Below are 22,094 nucleotides of genomic sequence, written 5' to 3'. Positions count from 1 at the left end.
TAAATCCATTTTTGACAATGTATTTACATATATGTTACCGTAAATCGTGTTTTAAACGATCAGGATAGATATTGCGCTACATAAATATTCTTACTGCTCATAGATATACATATACTGTATATAAGATCTATATACAGGATATCCGGGATCAATCGCACCATCCATCGTGTGCAGGTAGAGTAGATGAAATCAAGAAGAAAAATCCTTTATCATTTTGCGATTTTCGTAATTATTGAAAAATTAATTTTAAAAAATTGACCAATTCGCGTGAGTATGAGACAATTGATGAAACATGTTACAAATAAGACAAGAAACAAATTGATATAAAAAAACAAATAATGGCTTTAAAAAAATTATGAACAATTACATATTTACTTAAAAACAATTATTTTCTTTATACTCCATTGATTTATCTCATTATTCTGTACATAAGAACCTAAAAAAAACCTCACAAAGATAAAAAAAATACGCCACGTATATAAAAAAATCTCAACTTGTACGCAAAAAAAGTTTAATATCTATCCGTAAAAAAAAACATTTAAAAAAATTTTTCCTTGAAAAATAATTTTCATACAAAATAAAAAACTAAAAAATGATTTTCCTCTAAAAGATAAAAATCTTTAAAAAATAAAAAATCAGAATTAAATATGAAATCAAGTTAACTAGCCAAGTACATAGAAGCAGTTCAGTTTATGAGAGTTTGTAATTTGAAATAATATTTGTTTGATCAAATCAATTTTGCATTTGTAGAAATATTATAGATTCTCGAAAAAATTAAAATGCATTTTATTTTTATAAAATTACGCTGTTATGTCCCCTCCCCCCAAAATTAAATATTATATATAATATATAAAATAGCAATTATATTACGGATTTTATTACAAATAGTACATTATAAAACTACTTAACCCTTACTGCAATAATGTCGATCACATCGATTATCAATTTCGAGTTTAAAAGTGCCCCGTGCCAAACTGATCGACTTGTTTTGAAATTAATCATAAGTTTTACCAGATAGACCTGGAACGAAAAGGATTAAAATTAAAGTGACATACAAATACTTGGCGTGCCCAATCTGAAATAAAAATTTACAAAGGATTATCAGAAATCATTTAATATATTAATAAAAATATATGACTTATAATGCGACACGGGCACGCCAAGTATTTGTATGTCACTTTAATTTTAATCCTTTTCGTTCTAGGTCTATCTGGTAAAGCTTATGATTAATTTCAAAACAAGTCGATCAGTTTGGCACGGGCACTTTTAAACTCGAAATTGATGATCGATGTGATCGACATTATTGCAGTAAGGATTAAATACAATAGTTTTATAATATACTATTTGTAATAAAAACCGCAATATAATGGCTATTTTATATATTATATATAATATTTATTTGGGGGGGACATAATAGCGTAATGTGATAAAAATAAAATGCATTTTAATTTTCTCGAGAGAATCTATAATATTTCTATAAATGCAAGATTGATTTTATCAAACAAATACTACAATATTTCAAATTACAAACTCTCATAAACTGAACTGCTTCTATGTACTGGGCTAAATAACTTGATTTCATATTTAGTTTTTATTTTTTATTTTTTAAAGATTTTTATTTTTTTTAGAGGAAAATCATTTTTTAATTTTTTATTTTGTATGAAAATTATTTTTTAAGGAAACATTTTTTTAGATATTATTTTTTATGGATAGATATTAAACCTTTTTTGCGTACAAGTTGGGATTTTTTTATATACTTGGCGTATTTTTTTTTACCTTTGTGAGGTTTTTTTTACGTGATCTCATTGCTTTTTGTTAATTAACATATGCCAAAGAAGTTTTTTTTTTTTTTCAATAAAATAATGTAATATAGTTATACGTATGCAAAGAAAATCAAAGTATACATATTATGTATGTATACTGACAAAGCGAATAACATTTTGTTGCAGTCAAATCCACTTTAAGAATAATAAGTAAATACTATGTATGAATACTTTGGTTCTTTGCATACATATAACTATGTTACATTATTTTATAAAAAAAAAGAAAAACTTATAAATATCTCACATTGTACAACATGCTATTATAATATTAGTTATACATATGCAAAGAAAACCAAAGTATTCATACATAGTATTTACTTATTAATTAATTGTACTTACTATCTGTTATTACCAAATCTTTATAACACAATATGTTACGCTGTTTAGCAAAATTCTTCAGCTGGGATTGCATACAGTATAAGACCGTATGCAATTCCAGCTGAAGAAATCCCAGCTATAAAAGTATACCGATCTTCTCGAAAGGATTGATTTTGCTTTATCGTGCAAATAAGTGCTATAATTTAGATAATATTCAGATATAATCAAGAACTATACTTATAAAACAATAAATAAACATATATATCCCAACAAGCAAAATGATGCAAACTTTGCACAAAGTTTGCAGCAAACCCGAACATGTCTTTACAGCAAAATTGTGACAAGGTGTGTCCGCAAAAAGCTTATCTTTTGCTGGCAAGGTTTGTCGCAATAGTGTGATGCACATCTTACGCAAATAATAGAGCAAACCTTACTGTGCATGGGATGACAGCAAATTTGTGCCAAGAATAGAGCAAACCTTGCTGTGCACGGCATGATAGCAAATTTGTGCCAAGAATAGAGCAAACCTTACCGTGCATCGGGATGACAGCAAATTTGTGGCAATAATAGGACGAACCTTGCCGTGCACGGTATGATAGAAAATTTGTAGTAATTTTCTGTATAGAATGATTCAGAACCTCTGCGACAAACTCTGAAGAACAATAAATCTCGTAGAGAGGAATATTTTTTGTGAAGCAATCCATCATGTTTTCTGACGCGTCTTTTAAGAATATGCGACCGCGCAGACAAAAGTCTTAGGTGACATTTATTATAATTATGAGGTGATGATAATATATGAATAATTGAAAATGAATTCATAATATGATGAATATATGAATTTTATATATATATATTTACATTTTAAGTAAATAATAAACGGATGATTTAAACTTTTTCAGACATTTATCTGCCCGATCTAAGAGAAATAATCAGTCCAATATCTGAATTCTATGTTAGGATTGTATCAGTAATTAAACTGATAAAAATAATTATAGTTTTGATCTTCTGCCAGTTGCTTTTTGCAAGCTTTATATACTTTTCATGATTAAAAATCAAATACGAGATGGATGCATATAGCGCGTCGCATAACGATGAACAAACGAACTATGGGCTAAATACTATATTTTTGTAAAGTTTGTAATAAAGTAAAGTTGTAAATTTGCTGTCATGCCGTGCATGGCAAGGTTTGCTCTGTTATTTGCGTGAATTTTTCGTCTTGTTGTGCCAGAGTATAGTTTGCTCTATTCTTTTCGTTATCATATTGTGTACAATAAGGTTTGCTCTATTCTTGTCATAAATTCGCTATTATATATAACAAGATTTGCTACTAACTAACGTAAAGTTTGTGTTACACCATGAATAGCATCATATGTGTTCTTCTATGCGTAAAATTTACGGGCAAGCTTTTTTCTATTATTTATAGCATCGTGAGATGAAAAATTTTGCCGTCAATTTGCTTCAAACTTTTTGACAAACCAAAACAAGAGAAATGTTTGTTAGACATTTGTTGTCAAAATTAAAACACACTTTGTCGCAAAGCTTTGGCAAAACGTGATTTTAACATTGTTGGCTGTCTGGCTAAGCAGATATATATATATATATATATATATATATATATATATATATACGAAATTTCAATCTACTTACTCGATAGCACCAAATATATTTTCTGCAACAGATTCAAATATAACCTTAACCTTATTATATCTTGATGCTACCGCGTACGGCGTTGCTTGATACATATCATATACGTATACACGCACATACACATTGTCTCTCAAGGCGTATTTGCATATTCAAGCGAATAATCGTACATGAGCGCTGCGAACGCGCCTTGAGGGACAAAATCGCTTTACGTGTGTGCGTGCGAGCGTACGTACGTGAAAGTCTGAAACTTATGATGATTATTATGATAAAGAACGAAAAATGTCACATTTCTGGTACATGATTATCATTCCTCAGGATTGACTGTATCTTATTCAAACTGGTCGCAATTGAAAGCTTGCATCCACACTATATAAGAAAGTACCGTTAGATTTTTGATTAACGGCTTGGTTCCTCAGGAATTTTAATCGAAAGTTTACTAGACGTAAAACTCCGGATAAGCTATTTGGTAGCGTCGCGGCCCCTGTAGATAGACAACATAGCCAAACCGTTGACAAGCCGAAATTTTTTTTTATATACTTGGCATCGCAACGCTACCGCGTCGCTTGATATTACGGTAAGATTATCGAAAACTAAATATTTTATGAGATATTTTATTTTTATATCAAAATATGTCAGATTAACATATAAACATATTAAATAACTCGAAAAATACTTAATGAAAAAATACTTTATTATAATGTTTTGAAAAGATCTCAAGAAGGGCTATAAGAATATGCAATAAAATATAAAAAGTTCCATTTAAAAAAATAAGATTGACCTTGAAATAACCCTCTGAACTTTAATCCAAGGTCAAATAAAAATCACCATCAGATGACTCTCTTAACATAAAACAACTTTTATCTGAAACATTTTTGTCTTAAACTTAAGGGCTCTTAAATATTCCAATGGATTGATTAAAATAATCCACCCTGTATATACAGGGTGTCTGGTAAAGATTGTGCCAACGCTCGTGAGCGAGTAGAACATAGTATAAGCGCGCAATAAAAAGGGACATTGATGTGTCGTTGCTAGGACGCGAGAATTCATCATTATATACCGCTCGTACGTAACTGTTGCCATTTGTAGAGATCTCCTTCCAAAACTTTCTCGCGCGCTTAGCAACTGCAAACTTTTGGGATATCTTTGGGTCATTCTTTTTCGCCGCATGCTTGTAGTCACACGAATTGGTCGATCTTTTTTAATTAATTTTTCAATCATTATTACGAAAATCGCAAAATGGTTAACTTTTCTATTCAGTTTACTATGCTCTATCCGTTCACGAGCGTTGGCACATCTTTACTAAATACCTATATATATATAGATATATATATATATATATATATATATATATATATATATATATATACATATACATATCCAGATAGCAAAATGCTAGCAACATGCGCGCAGATTGGTAGCAAATTTAATCAAAATTCCATGCCAAAACCATAGCCATCTGTGACCACATTAAGCTCAGGTTTTGTCGACAAAGCCTGCTGACAGGCAATGTGAGCAGATTGGCAGCAGAAATCACGCAGAGCCTGCGCTCAATCTGACGGCAGATTGACAGCAGAAATCGAGCAATTTCTAGACATTTATATAAAATGGTACATTTAAATGGATTTAAACATTTAAAGGGTTTCGAGTCCAAGTAGCAAAATGACAGTAAATTTTGGTCACAAAATAACCAATTAGAGTTAATCCTAAAGTTAGGTCTCATAAGATTAAAAAATGACGTCAATAGTTGATATGTCACATTCACGGGATGTCATTTTCTGACGTTTGTATTAATAACATAAATTTATAATATTAATAATATATATTAATGTAATATATATATGAAAATTTGAATAAGTAATTTATAAAATTAAATCAAAATTAAAATATTTTATTTATATGGAAGTTAATTTCTATTTTATATCTTAAATAGATATAATAACGAACGATTTTCACTTATTTGGATAATTTCTTTCCAAATAAGTGAAAATCGGATATTTATCTGTCTGATTTTCTAAAAATCAGTTCAATATCTGAATTTCCGGTCCGGGAGTCGTATCAGAAATTAAATTGATAGAAATAATTACGATGTTATTAGCCGTATTTTGCAGGCATTATATACGCTCGTGACAAGAACTTGAATACGGATATAGAAAATGAATAGTGCGCCGCATAGCTGTAAGCGAATAAACTATACTATTTCAATAAATTATATGAATGCTAAAAGCTGCAGATTCTGTTTGATTTCTACTGCCGATTTGCCATCAGATTGCGCGCGCGCAGATCTTGCACGAATTCTGCCGACAATCTGATGTCAAGTCATGTTAGCAGATCCTGCTCGATTTCTGCTACCAATCTGCCGTCAGATTGCGCGCGCGCAGATCCTGCTCGATTTCTGCTATCAATTTGACATCAAATTGCGTTGAGCAGATCCTGCTTGGTTTCTGCTGGCTATCTGCTATAATAATTCTATGCAAATCCTGCTCGGTTTCTGCTACTGATCTGCTGTCAAATTATGTCAGCAGGTTTTGTAACATTTCTGCTGACATTCTGCTATCATTATCTGATATAATAGACTTTGTATACAATCTGGAATCTTTCTGCTGACAAAAATTTGTAGCAGACGTTTGGCAAAATCTGTTCGAACAGACTTGGCTATCTGAGTACACACATACATACATACATACATATATACATACATACATACATACATACATATATACATACATACATACATACATATATACATACATACATACTATACACACACGCACGCACATATATATATATATATATATACAGGGTATCCCATTTTATTTTTGTCAATCAAATATCTCGATATCATATAATTTTAGAAGAAAATATTTTAGATAGGAGTTGTATGGTTTCAAGAGGGACATAAGATGATGGCAATGATTTGACCTTGGATAGTCATTTGAAGATCATGTGAAGGTCACTTTCAATTTCTTAAATGGAATCCCCCATTTTCTATTGCATATTCTTGTAGCTTATCTCGAGAGCGTTTCAAAACACTATAATAAAAAATTTTTTCATTAAGTATTTATTGTTATTTTATATTTAAATCTGACATATTTTGATATAAAAAATAAAATATCTCGTAAAATATTTAGTTTTCGATAATCTTACCGTAATACTTTTATGTACAGAATAATGAGACAAATCAATTGGTGTAAAAAAAAACAAATAATTGTTTGAAAAAATACATTATAAATAATTACATACTTTTCCTTGAAAACAATTTTTTTTTTTTACACGATTTGTCTCCTTATTCTGTACATAAAAGTGTTACGGTAAGATTATCCAAAACTAAATATTTTTACGAGATATTTTATTTTTTATATCAAAATATGTCAGAATAAAATATAAAATAACTCAGAAAGTACTTAATGAAAAAATACTTTATTATAATGTTTCAAAAATTTCTCGAGATAAGCTACAAGAATATCTAATAAAAAATGGAGAGTTCCATTTAAGAAGGTGATCTTCAAATAACTATCCAAGGTCAAATCATTGCTACCATCTTATGTCCTCCTTGAAACCATACAATTTCTGTCTAAAATATTTTCTTCTAAAACTACGTAATATCGAGATATTTGACTGACAAAAATAAAATGGGACACCCTGTATATACTATATACATATACCGCCAAACAAAAATAGAGAACACTTTTCATATCCTAAAAATTTGACTATTTTTAAACCGTTCTCGATGAAACCGAAACTCGATGGAAAATCATTGTAGACAAAAATATAAAAAAGCATTTTGAAGCTTGAAATTTCACTATAACGCCCTATCGGTGGTTTAAAAAAATTTTTTTATCTTCTGTGCTCTCTGCTTTAAAAAGGAATACATTGTTTTGTTCCTTAAAATTATATATTTTTGACACCTTACAGCTCGATAAAAAAATTTATACTAATTAACATACAAATAGCAATTTAGAGCCAGCGCTGGTTTCGAGGCGCATACTTTATATTAATTATAAATTAGACATTTGTCATATTTTAAAAGACGAAACGAACATTTCGATCCCTCTTTTGAACCATCTTCAGTGTAATATAAATATCGAATTATCACAGTCGCAACAATAGCGAATTCTATAAATATAAAATATAAATATGAATATGAATATAATTCATGGTATTGGTTTCATAAAGCCTCGTTCTCTGGAAGATACCTTAATTTCTTTTCTCAGCATCCACTCTGCCAAAAAAGAGGCACGGTAATCGGACTCATAGATAGAGTCTTTTTATTATCACACCCGTCTTTCCATTTCAAAAATATCGATTTCATCATAAAAATTATACTCGGCAACTCATATCCATTAACTTTTATATTTCAAATTTTTCATCAACGACTTAAAACATTATTTAATAAATTTATAGTTTTTAATATGAATGAAGTAAATAGTGATAATAGGGAAGATAAAGAAAAAACGGTATCGTATTTTACGTTATCATACATTCCTTCGGTTTCTAAAAAATTTATTAACATCACCAAAGACTTTAATGTTAAATTGGCCTATTGTAGTCTTAATAAATTGCGAAAACACATTAAAGCTCACAAAGATAACATACCTAAATCCCAAGTCAATAATGTAGTATATAAAATTAATTGCAATGACTGTGATGCATCATATGTAGGACAGACTCGCAGACATGTATCTACAAGAATTTCGGAACACAGCAAATCAATCGGTCATAACTGACCACAGACTAGAGTTTGATCACGAATTTAAGTGGGACAGAAGTGAAATCCTTGATAGAGAACCATTTTTCCAAAAACTTAATTTCTGAAATGACCCAGTCAGCCAGGTCTGTTCTAACAGATATTGCCAAGTGCTTGCTACAAATTATTGTCAGCAAAAAGGCAACAAATTTGGTACAAGAGTTGTTATTACCGATTAAGCTGGCAGATTGCCGGCAAGAATCAAGCAAAGCTTGCTAACATAACTACACAACAAATTGGAGGCAGAAACCGAGCAAAACTTGCTGATATGACTGACATCAGATTGTCGGCAAACACTGAGCAGGATCTAGAGTGCGCAATCTGGTGGCAAATTGGCAGCAAAAACCGAACAAAATCTGCAGCTTATTACAAAGTGTTATAAAATAGTTCAGTTGCTTATCGCTATGCGGCGCGTTATTCATTATCTATACCCGTATTCAAATTCTTGTCATGAGTGTATATAAAGCCTACAAAATGCTAATAATATTATAATATATATATTTCTATCAGTTCAATTTTTGACACAATTCTTATACAGGAAATTCAGATATTGAATTGATTTTTTGCAAATCGAACAGATAATTGTTTGATTTTCACTTATTCAAACAATTTCTGTCCAAAAAGATCTTTAATTTTATAAATTAAGTTATTTGAATTTACCTATATGTTTTAACATATTAATATATGATTTTATATAATATCTAATTATCTAATGGTCATTTTATGACCAAAACTTAACATCATTTTGTTACTTAGGGTTAAGGCTTACAATCTGCTATCAGATTGTCTTGCGCAGATCTTGCTCGATTTTTGCCATCAATTTGACGTCAAATCATGTCAAGCTTTGCTCGGTTTTTGCCGTCAATTTGCTGTCAGGTTATGTCAACAAGCTTTGTCACCAAAACACAAGCTTAATGCGGACACAGATGGCACTGGATTTGTTACCAAGTTTTGAGCGAATTTGATGCCAATTTGGCAACAATTTGTTATCAAATTGCTTACTGGGGATGTATATGACAAATGATGTAAAGACAAAAAAATAGTCTTAATTTGTAAACAGATACATATTGCCGCCCTGATATTTATGCGACCGTTATCGAAAAATTACTGAAACTTTGAGAGTCAATCTTATTTTGAAATAAAGATACATTTTGCTTATTTGTTATATTCGGAACTGTCTTGAAAATCCATCAGTCGCTCTCGTGTCCTCGTCGGATAATATTCCCTCTTAGGGGAACACTCCGGACAAGTTGAAGTTTCAAAAAGCACACGACTCAGTTTACACCTTATCTATTCTTAAGGTATTTAAATTAATTATTCCAATGTGATTTTTCTGTGATCGGCTCTCACTCCAACCTCAATTCCAGGAAGTTTAGATACCAACACTCATATATACACTTATACAAACACTTCCTAGTTTGTCATCCGAGGAAGAAGTGCGTTTCGTTGAGGCATGAGTGGAGTAAGATGTTCATCTTCCATCCTAATATAGACAGACCACCGAAGGATAGACCCACGTTATAAATTCTGCGTAAACTTGAGTATTTTTATCCGATTTTAATTTGTCTAACTTAATGTATTTTTGTGCGACATAATTATCGACAACGCATTCAGCTTATATAGATTTTTATAATTTATATTCATATTTATATTTATATTTTATATTTATATAACTCACTACATAACTCGCAACAATTTGCGACATTGATAATTCGATATTTATCCCAGTAAACACAAAGCAAAAGTAATCTAACATCAATATTATAATTTCCCACTCAATAATGTAACTGCAATATAACATGCCTTGTACGTAACAATTACATTGTTGAATGGGAAATTATAACATTAATGTTATGTTACTGTTGCTTTGTGTTTACTGGGATATTACGCTGAAGATAGTCCAAAAGAGGAATCAAAACGTTCGTTTCGTTTTTTAAAATATGACATATGTCTAATTTATAACTAATATAAAGTATGCGCCTCGAAATCAGCGCTGGCTTTAAATTGCTATTTGTAAAATAGTATTATTAAATAGTTAAATAGTATTGTTAAATAATATAATTGTTAAATAGTATTGATTTTGAGAGCCTATACTCATAGTTTAAAAAAATTTATCTTGAAAAATTCAACACAAGTTTCATAAATAATAACATTTTGTCTACAAAATGCTTTTTTAAAAATTTTCCTACGATTTTTTCTGACCGAGTTATACTATTTCAAAATTAAATCTGCATTTTTAGTAATAATGTTGATACTCGGCGAAAAATCATTGCAGATAAAAAATTGAAAAAACATTTTGAAGCTTGAATTTTCTCAACTGTAACATGATATTGATAGTTTAAGAAATTTTTTTTATTTTTTTATTTTTGGAAAATACGAGTTTAGTTTCAAAATCGTGTAACTTGGTAAAAAAGAATTGTAGGAAAATTAAAAAAAAAAAGCATTTTGTAGGCATAATATTGTAGTTTATGGAATTTAAATTGAATTTTTCGAGAAAAATTTGTTTATCAAATTGCAGAGTGTCAAAAATACATAATTTTAAGAAACAAAATATTGTGTCCTTTTTTAAGGCACAGAACAAGGAAGATAAATAAAATTTTTTAAAACCACCGATACGGCGTTAAAATTGAAACTTCAAGGTTCAGATAGCTTATCTAATTTTTTGTCTACGTTGATTTTTCGTCGAGTTTCAGTCGTTCGAAAATAGCCCAATTTTTAGGATGTGAAAAGTGTTCCCTATTTTTTTCTTGAGTGGTGTATATATAGAGTGTCTCGGAATTGGTGGTACAAGCGGGAAGGAGATGATTCTATATGAAAAAATAAGTCAAAAATGTAGAATAACATTTTTTTTATACGAGGCTTCGTTTTTAAGAAAAACGATTTAATTAAGAATTCTGTCTTTTATGAATATGATATTGTACTTACAGATGCGCCTAACAACAATTCGTAGTTATAACGTCTATAATTATTGACGTGCACCAATAACGTCAATGAGGCCGCAAATAATAATCCAAATGCAATGGAATGATAAAGGAGTTCCTGAAAGTTTTAAATCTTTGATGTCAATAAACATAATGTTACATAATAAATTTTAATCGAAACGACTGTTTTCTTAAATTTCATATTTTTGGTGTTATTTAAACAAATTTTAATGCAATTTTTCTCATTAACAATTGTTTCTCATCTATTGAGTAATATACAAATAATCTATAAATTGAACAAGTATATGTAACATAAGTATATGTAAAAAAAGGCGCCAATTGTACGCCCACAAGCGCCTTTCGCTATAAAAAAAACTTATATAAAATAGTGTCATTTTAATACAAAAACACTGTCATATTCAAACTAAAAAACTGTTTGACAAAATAGTTGTTTTAATTTTCTACAAAAATAGTGGTATAAAAATATTGCGTCAATTAATAAAAATTTATATTACAAAATTCATTTATTATTATTTCTGATATTAAAAACTGTAGTGTGATCAAACTAGTGGAATATATTTAAGCGAAAAAAATTTTTGATTAAAAAAATTAATTTAAATATAAAATAACTTTTTAATTAGAAAAAAACTTGACGCTGCTAAATTGAATATATGCTAATCTAATTAACGTGGTATTTATATTTTGAATTTAGCAGCGCCAAGTTTTTCTCTATTTAAAAAGTTATTTTATACTTAAATTAATTTGTTAAATTAAAAATTTTTTTCATTTAAGTATATTCCACTATTTTGATCACATTGCAATTTTTAATATTAGAAATAATAATAAATGAATTTTGTAATATAAATTTTTATTAATTGGCGCAATATTTTTATATCACTATTTTTGTAGAAAATTAAAACAACTATTTTGTAAAACAGTTTTTTAATTTAAATATGACAGTGTTTTTGTATTAAAATAACACTATTTTATAATATATAAGTTTTTTTTATAGCGAAAGGCGCTTGTGGGCGCATGCCCAAGTGCATACTTGGCGCCTTTTTCTCACTTGTTTTAAAAAAAGGTAATTTTTTAGCAATTATATCATTCATTTTTACTATGTGTTATATATTATCTTATTTCTGTTTACGTGCAATCAGATTAAATGAATATATATATTATATTTCTGAATTATAACGTTTTCATTTCTTTGATTGATACATATAATATATAAATATATACATACGCTTGTGCTATACTATAAATTACCTAACTAATCTGTCTCGTAAATATATAGAATACATACATTATAACTTATATATAATTTATATTATATTATAACTTATATTATAATAACTTATATTGTAACTTAAATATATAAATTAAAAAGTGATAGATGTTATGTTTTTTTTTAAATATTTAAGATCTTAATTTTATTGATATGAAAATGATAGATGTAATAGACGTTTCTTTTTTTTAAAATATTTAAGATTAGAATAAACCTTGCTGATTATATATAAAGTTATAATATGAGTTATAACATATAAATTATAATAAAAGTTTTAATGTATGTATTCTACATATCTACGAAACAGGCTAGTCAGGTATACATAGCATAAGCGATTAATGTAAAAATGATGTGTATGCTATATATTTACGAGATAGATTAAAGAAATCAAGTACTTTTATAAAAGTGATAAATGTTTGTTCTTTTTAAAAAAAATTACTATAATCAAAATTAAAATATATTACTATATGTTTGTGCTATGCTATAAATTATCTGACTAATCTGTCTTGTTTCCTGATTATATATCAAAAGCAAAAGATGTAAAAAGGAATATAGTGTATTCAAATGTATTTGTCAAATGATTGTCATTATATAGTTATTTGTCATGCATCATATGCAGCTACAGATATAAGTAACGTTAATAAAACATAGTCTGTAAGATTAATGTGTATAAATCTTCTACATTTCTATTTATATTTTATTTCTATTTCTATTTATTTTTTTAATAATTTATAAATTTTTATAATAGATTTATAAATACATTATTTATTTTTAATGAAACTAGAAAAGGAACTAGAAAAATTTTTCAAGCTATTGATAAAATTTTGACAAAGCCTGCGGCAACATGTCTATTGCAAACTAACATATTGTAACCAATCTTTGTCTCGATGCTAAACACAACAAAATTATCGATAATGTCAGTTTTAATACTAAAATTTATTTGCCAAATATATATACCAAATAGCATTCTGACAGATGAAAAAATAGTATGTAACAGATTATATTCATTAATGATACTAAAACATGCTTCATCTATTTCAAGCGATGCATTAGCATTGAAACAAGAATTGATTACAATATGTTGGTTTACATAAACATGTTACTACAGGCTTTGTCAAAATCTTATCAACAGCTTGGAAAATTCTTCTAGTTCCACTAAAAGATAGATGTATATTTATAAATTATTTAAAAAGATAAATAGAAATTTAACCTTACAGACTGCATTTCACCAATATTATTTATACTTATCTGTAACTGTATATGATGCATAACAAATAACTATATGACAAACTATATATGACGCTCCTTTGACAAATGCACTCAAATATGTATTGTTCTTGATGTGTGTGTCTATATTAATTAATGTGTATGTCTATATTTCTATATCAATAACTGCTCGCAGTTATCCATAGTGGCTTTTGACAGGTATAAGTTAAATTTTCCAAAGTGCAATATTATATAGCGTAGCACTCTTTCATTTATAAAAAGGTGAAGCTGCAAAATTCTTCGTGATACTTGGATAGTTGAATCAGATATAGAATACAAACATACACATATCTTATAATAAACATATTATAAAATACATATATCTCTTTCTTATCATAAATATAGAATATTTTTATATGTAATGCGATGTTTTGTTTTGTTTTTACACATAGCATAAATTACTTTTGCAATATTTTATTTGTCTCTATAAATAAAATAAGAAAATATTCTTACATTTATGATAGGATGTTTATATTATATTCTATATATGTTTACTATCAAATATGTGTGTGTGTGTGTTTTATACCTGATCCAACTTATCCGCAAATATCACGAAGAATTTTGCAGTTTTAACTTTTTATAAATGAAAGCGTATGCATATAACACTGCACTCTTGCATTGCAAATTTAATGTATACCTATCAAAAACAGGTATACGAGCAGTAACATCACGAAGTGCCGCTAACGCTATCTTATGTCGAAGGCTCCATTGGAGCCGCTCCAATCGTACAAGATTCACGCATGCGCATTGGGGACTTGTGTGAATGATGACATGGACGTTTCTTAAAAGAAAATTTCATATTGAGACTTTGCATTCATATACCTCTGTTCACGATACATGTAGAAAAAAGATAAAGATACTTTTATTATATAATTTAAACCCAAGGTATCGATTAAGCCTATTAAAAATACGATCAGTTCAACCGTTATGGAGGTCCAATAAATCTAAGGTATCTCAACTAGCCCCCAAGCAGAACAGAAAATCACAATAATATCCAAATGACATCATAACGACTATCAAAAGTCATTATGATGTCATTTCGATGTCATTTTGATGTCATTTTGATGTCATCTTGATGTCATTTGATACCCAGACAGCACAAAACATCCTCAGGATTATCCTGAATATGTCCAGGACGGTTCAGGACATTTGTAGGATATTTTAAGATATTATTATAAATATATTTATAAAAATTAATTATGCATACATAATTATTTTTAGTTGTGTCGGCTATTTAATATAATTTAGAAATCTTAAGTATTATAATAAGTATTAATGTCCTATAAATGTCCACTGGATAACCCCTGGATGTCTGTAGGATATATCTGCCTTGTCTATTATATTGGATGTCTTTTGGATTTCCAGAGGACATATACATGTGCAATTAATTGTTAACGTTAATTTCGTTTAATATTAATAATTGAATTTGATGCGCACATTTTCATATATCCAAAATTATTATTTATTTAATATTTCATGAGAAATGTTACTGTTCGCAACATTCCAAAAACTTTACAAACAATAGTATTCAACCGCTAGTTCATTTGTTTACCGCTATGCGACACGCGAACTCGTATTTGAGATTTGGTCATGAGAATTATAAAGCTTGCAAAGAGCAACTGACAAAAAATTACAAATGTAATTATTTTCTATCAGTTCAATTTCTGATGCAATCCCAACATAATTCAGATATTGGATTGTTTAGACAATATTACAACTCAAACCCGGGAGCCAAACCTAAAATAATCATGTACAGCACAAAAGCCTCAAATATTAAAGAACGGTGAACTATTTTTAATATTAGATTTTTAATATTGGCAGTAAATAACAAAACATAATTTTAATTTATATTTAAATTTTAAAATTTGCTCCTTGAAACATACGAAAAATATCCCTAACATATCCTATAAAAATCCTTAGGATGTTCCACAGGATCTCCCTGGATTCTCCAGAGATTAATATACGGCTATTGCTCTTCCTCAGGACATCCAGAGAAGATCTGAGGATTACAATGGGATATCCTGAGGATATCCTACATGTATGTCCTGGATGCCCTTTGGACGTCCTAAGGACATCCTTGTGCTGTCTGGGTATTATTGTGATTTTCTGTTCTGCTCGGACCGATTCGCGTATAAATACCCGGAGTGCCTTGCTGTTGCTGTGCGTGACTTGGCGCGAGTCACTACCGTGTCTCTTGATAGATAAACGCATATATATGTACAAGATATATCATAAATTATGGTACAAGCAAAATGGAGGTAATTCTTCATGTAAATATAATACAAGGCGAACATATTGAATGATAACATTTTTTCATATACATAATATATGTGTATGTGTTTAAAAATACTTACATAGATCGTTTTAGATATAATAGATGCAGTAGAAAGAGACATCAAACAACTGAGAAGAAGGATGAAAGTGTTAATCATAAAAGTAATCGTTATGACAAGAAAGAAACACTCTGCCGTAGTCCAAAGAGGATAAGTATTAAATTCGTTACCAATAATCCCTACGCAAACTATGCCCAGCGCCTGTTGGTAAAAAATGGAAATATCAATTATATATGTACAAGGTGTCCGAGAATTCGCGCATACGGAATGCACAACGTGATTGTCCGTGCCAAAAGAAACAACATTTTTCTCTGGCGAAATTGCGTCTGAACACTACTTTTTAAATGAGAGCAATTTTAAGCTAACGAATAAACGCTCTAGGTTACGTATTAATCAGGCGGCGCTAGCACGGCGTACGTGATGCTATTCTATTATTTCGTTAAAGATTTTATAACATCCCAGTAAGCAATTTGATAACAAATTGTTGCCAAATTGGCATCAAATTCGCTCAAAACTTGGTAACAAATCCAGTGCCATCTGTGTCCGCATTAAGCTTGTGTTTTGGTGACAAAGCTTGTTGACATAACCTGACAGCAAATTGACGGCAAAAACCGAGCAAAGCTTGACATGATTTGACGTCAAATTGATGGCAAAAATCGAGCAAGATCTGCGCAAGACAATCTGATAGCAGATTGTCAGCAAAAACCGAACAAATTCTGCAGCTTTTGGCCATTCATATAAAAATATATATTTAAATAGATTTAAAGCCTTAACCCTAAGTAATAAAATGATGATAAGTTTTGGTCATAAAATGACCATTAGATAATTAGACATTATATAAAATCATATATTAATATGTTAAAACATATAGGTAAATTCAAATAACTTAATTTATAAAATTAAAGATCTTTTTGGACAGAAATTGTTTGAATAAGTGAAAATCGAACAATTTCTGTCCGATTTGCAAAAAATCAATTCAATATCTGAATTTCCTGTATAAGAATTGTGTCAAAAATTGAACTGATAGAAATATATATATTATAATATTATTAGCATTTTGTAGGCTTTATATACACTCATGACAAGAATTTGAATACAGGTATAGATAATGAATAACGCGCCGCATAGCGATAAGCGACTGAACTATTTTATAATACTTTGTAATAAGCTGCAGATTTTGTTCGGTTTTTGCTGCCAATTTGCCATCAGATTGCGCACTCTAGATCCTGCTCAGTTTTTGCCGACAATTTGATGTCAGTCATGTCAGCAAGCTTTGCTCGGTTTCTGCCGCCAATTTGCTGTGTAGTTATGTTAGCAAGCTTTGCTTGATTCTTGCCGGCAATCTGCCAGCTTAATCGGTAATAACAACTCTTGTACCAAATTTGTAGCCTTTTTGCTGACAATAATTTGTAGCAAGCACTTGGCAATATCTGTTAGAACAGACCTGGCTGACTGGGATATGCTATGCATGATATTTAAATATCGCTATTTTGTGAATACAACTTACTTAATAAGAAAACATTTTTTAAATGATATCACAGAAGCAACTGAAAGTAAAATAAGTAGATTAGATAACACACGAATAATTTTGATCCAAGATTATTGTTCCAATGTTCTAAAAATGTTTGTGGCCCTGGAAATGACCATGAACATAATCTATACTTATTATACTTTCAGCCATTGCTTCGATGGTATCAATTAGAAAATGTTCTCTTATTAAGGAAGTTGTATTCAAAATAACGATATTAAGATATTATGTATAAAATCTGTAGCGAAATAGTGAAATAGTATACATACACGCTCACGCGTCACACGCGCCATGCGCGCGCCGCTCCTGATTGAAGCATTCATTCGTTAGCTTAAAGTTGCTTTCATTTAAAAAGTAGTGTTCAAACGCAATTTCGCCAGAGAAAAAAGTTACTTCTTTTGGCACAGATAATCACGCTGTGCATTCCGTGTCCGTGAATTCTTGAACACCCTGTGTGTTAAAGTCATTAACAAAACAAAAATTGTTAAACTCTGAAATTATTTGTGTTCAAAATTATATTATACTGTTGTAGTATTGTTGGAAAAAATTAATTATTATTAATTAATTAAAGCAAATATTTTATATTAAAATGTATTAATAGATACTTTACTTGATAAAGATATCATAATAAAAATAATAATTGAAGTGAATAAATGAATGTAACAGTAAGGGCGCATACCAATTGTAGAAACTTTAAAATACCGCTCCAACTTTTTAAATAGCCAGTGTTGATGATAATCGTTGACGAACTAGCTGTCACTGTTTGTGTTCTAATTGTCACGGAATGAGACATTGTTGTCTTATTTTTTCAGTTCTGAAAAAATTAAAGATAATTTTTCTATATATTGTATTATACATTTATCGTAATTTATCGAGATTTTATTCAGCACGCGCGTGCGCACACGCACGTATGCACACACTTTTTCTCTCTCTCTCTCTCTCTCTCTTTCTTTATCCCCCCTTCTTTCACTTTCCTTTCCAAATTCTACATTTATATTTTGAAAGTTTTATACAGGGTGTATCAAAGTACCCGTACCATTTTTTAGGAAAACTACGTATTTTCGAGAAAACTGTTTTAAACAAAAGTTGTGAAGTTTTAAGTAACGCGTTACGAAGCAATATTAGTACGATCTTAAAGAGTATTGTTAAGATCATGTAAAGATTACCTTAAAATTTTTAAATGGAAACCCCATTTTTTATTGCATATTCTTATAGCTTATCTCGAGAGCTTTTCAAAACACTATAATAAAGTATTTTTTCATTAAGTATTTTTCGAGTTATTTTATATTTTAGACATATTTTGACATATTCTGACATATTTTGATATAAAAAATAAAATAATACTTTTATGTACAGAATAATAAGACAAAACAATTAGTGTAAAAAAAAAACAAATAATTGTAAAACAAATATATTTGTAAATAATTACATAGTTTTTCTTGAAAATAATTATTTTCTCGAAAATGCGTAGTTTTCCTAAAAAATGGCTCGTACGGGTGCACTGATATACCGCCCTGTATATCGCTTTTCTTCTGATGAACCATACGAAATCTAATGTGTGTAAAAGATAAATAAATATCATAGATAACATAAATAATATTATTAAAAATAAATAGATAATATATATATATTTTTTGAAAGAATTCCAATCTCTCAATAAGTAATTATTGAGAGAGAGATTGGAATTTTTTCAAAAATATTATTATTGTATAAGCATTTATAGTTTATGCAATATTTAATTGCGTGTTTTTTTTCAAATCCACAAATATTACAAATAAACAGTAATCAAACACAACAGCATTCTATTATAAAATATCCTCTAATGGCTTTGGAACATCTTGACACACCCTGTAAGTTCGTTCGGCGATCGATAGTGCGTAGAGACCTTTGAATTTACTTTCTCTCATTGGAAAAGTGATGAGACTAACTAGAGAAGATACTTTAATCCTCTGTACTTTTTTGTCAATTTCTTTTCATTAAATTTTATCGATGTAACATTTTACCCTTATTTTATTGAATTGATTAAGAGGGCATATCCGTTTGAAATATTAAAAAATGAGTACATTTTCTAGATGTTTTTTGCAGCATGATCTAAAAAAATTTTTTTTTTACGATGTTAATACGATATTACTTAAACAAAATTAATAATTACTTAAACAAAAATTTTTAACTTAAAAAAAATTTTTTTTTTAGGTTATTAGGATATTTACGGAGCTCTTTCAAATTTTAAGTGGCTGCACAGTGTGCATGAAAACGTTCGTAGATCATATCTAAAATCAAAAATCCAAGTTTTTGTTGAAAAAAAATCCACATCGTGCATGAAAACAAATCGTTGCAAATATTCGCCTAACTTCCAAAAAAAAAAAAAAAAAAAAAAAATTAGTTTGAAAATTTTTATTTAAGTAGTTAATAATATTGTATTAATATTGTAAAAAAATTAAAAATTTTCATCAAGTCGTTGCGCTGCAAAAAAATCTAAAAATATGTATTCATTTTTCAAGGTTTCAAACGGGTATGCCCCCTTAAATATAGGATAAAATCAGCATTAATGATCTTATGAGTTGTATTAAATTTTCTATGCATAACTATATTGATGTTATAGCTAAAAATTTCTTAATTGAAATAAAAAATTAATTAAATATGATTTTATTACCATATTATAATTATTGTGAAAAAGATTTTAATTAATATGTTCGTGTATGTGTATCATATTAGTATTTGTTGTGATCAAAAAATTAAAATATTGATATGTTCGCGATAAGAACTATATCAGACACAAAACACTTTGCACATTGTTTCAATTACATGTGCATTTAAAAAAAAAATTATCAATTTCATAAAAATAAAACAGAGATAGAAAGATAAATACATACAACATACATATAAAAGATAGCGATTACGTTATTGAAAAATATTAAAATCAATGATAATCAACGAAAGTTTGGCAATGCGAAAATATAACGAAACATCGACAGAGAAAGCAGCGCTACGAGTGAATAAGCGTCACTGGTAGTCACAGGTTATTTTTAAATATCCAAAACACGAGAAAATTACGTATAAGGTGTGAGTAAAAAATTTATTAAAACGATTTCGATTAAGAGTGAATCGTATCTACCACCTAACTCCTCGTTTAATGTTCACTCGCCTACACAAAGATTACACAAATTATCTTCTATACAATCGCCGTAGATAATATTTTATCATAACGTATGCACACAATATTTTTTGCTTACATATAACCTTTTATTTCATTATTGTATATTTATACTTTTACACTTTTACCTTATTACATTATATAAATTCTCTTATGTTTCTTAAAATATTTAATTTGTTATACTGAAATTAAGTTTAAACTATATATATAATAAAAAAAGCAAAAACTAATTATAATTTTGTAGAATTGGAGGAGGAATATTGAATAAGATAAAAATGATAGAGTATGCGCGCGGCAATATCTAATTGGTAATAATATATTAAATATATCGTATATTAATTATAATCTCAATAAATCTGATTACTATACGTGGTTTTTTTTCTTCACAATCAAAAGTTATAAAAAGAAATTATTATAATGACCGGCAATAATAAGCTTTTTGAATTTCTTTGATAATATCCCAAGTAGCAAGGTGACGTCAATTGACGTTTTAATAACGTCTTAATGACGTTTCTAACGTTAATAAAACGTCATTAAAATGTCTATTGACGTCACCTTGCACTTGGGATAAAGATCATTTAAAAATATTATTATGATATTAATGCTGCAATATATTTGCAGGAGCATTTGCATAGCGCAATTATCGGTTATAATAAAAAATTAAATTATAATTTTCAAATAGTAGTTGTAATATTATTTTTAATATAAGAAATGATATATTACGAAATATTAAAAAAATAAGGTTCTCTCTTTCTCTCTCTCCCCCTCCCTGTCTCCCACTCTCTCCCTCTCAAAATAAGCAAGTAACCAAAATGCATGTTTATACATATATGAAATTATTATAAATTATATAAAAAGTGATGTACACCATGTGGAATAACACAATGTACTAACCTGAAGAAGATACGTTGTCATACACTGGCCGTCAGCGATTGACTGAAGTGCTGCGTGCTGTTTCACCAAGGATGACGTCACCGATGATATCATACATCCACACACATTTTTAAATGATACGTATGTATTTATGTATTATAATCAATGTAAATATGTTGTAATTTTCATTCGCAATGCATAT

General features: G+C 28.9%; 1 protein-coding gene across 3 annotated transcripts in view; it reads right to left on the bottom strand.

Moving 5' to 3' along the window:
- Positions 1-22,094, bottom strand: part of LOC138941432 (protein singles bar-like) — a 30,325-nt gene extending 8,231 nt beyond the window's left edge. The window contains exons 1-5 of one of the 3 annotated variants that reach the window (XM_070311078.1): positions 21,914-22,094; positions 18,545-18,679; positions 16,359-16,538; positions 11,458-11,571; positions 11,091-11,339 (exon numbers count right to left, since the gene is read on the bottom strand). In XM_070311078.1, coding sequence (XP_070167179.1) covers positions 11,199-11,339; positions 11,458-11,571; positions 16,359-16,538; positions 18,545-18,658 — 549 coding nt within the window. In that variant the 5' untranslated portion in view covers positions 18,659-18,679; positions 21,914-22,094 and the 3' untranslated portion in view covers positions 11,091-11,198. Of the gene's footprint in view, positions 1-11,090; positions 11,340-11,457; positions 11,572-16,358; positions 16,539-18,544; positions 18,680-21,913 lie in introns of those variants that run through there. The other 2 variants (XM_070311081.1, XM_070311079.1) reach the window with 2 other exon arrangements.

The sequence above is a fragment of the Polyergus mexicanus genome, unplaced genomic scaffold (genome assembly GCF_030449975.1).
Source record: "Polyergus mexicanus isolate NDT 795.1 unplaced genomic scaffold, iyPolMexi1.0 SCAF_19, whole genome shotgun sequence".
Taxonomy (NCBI): domain Eukaryota; kingdom Metazoa; phylum Arthropoda; class Insecta; order Hymenoptera; family Formicidae; genus Polyergus; species Polyergus mexicanus.
The sequence above is the reverse complement of the archived record's forward strand: the minus strand, read 5'-3'. Positions and strand labels throughout refer to the sequence as shown.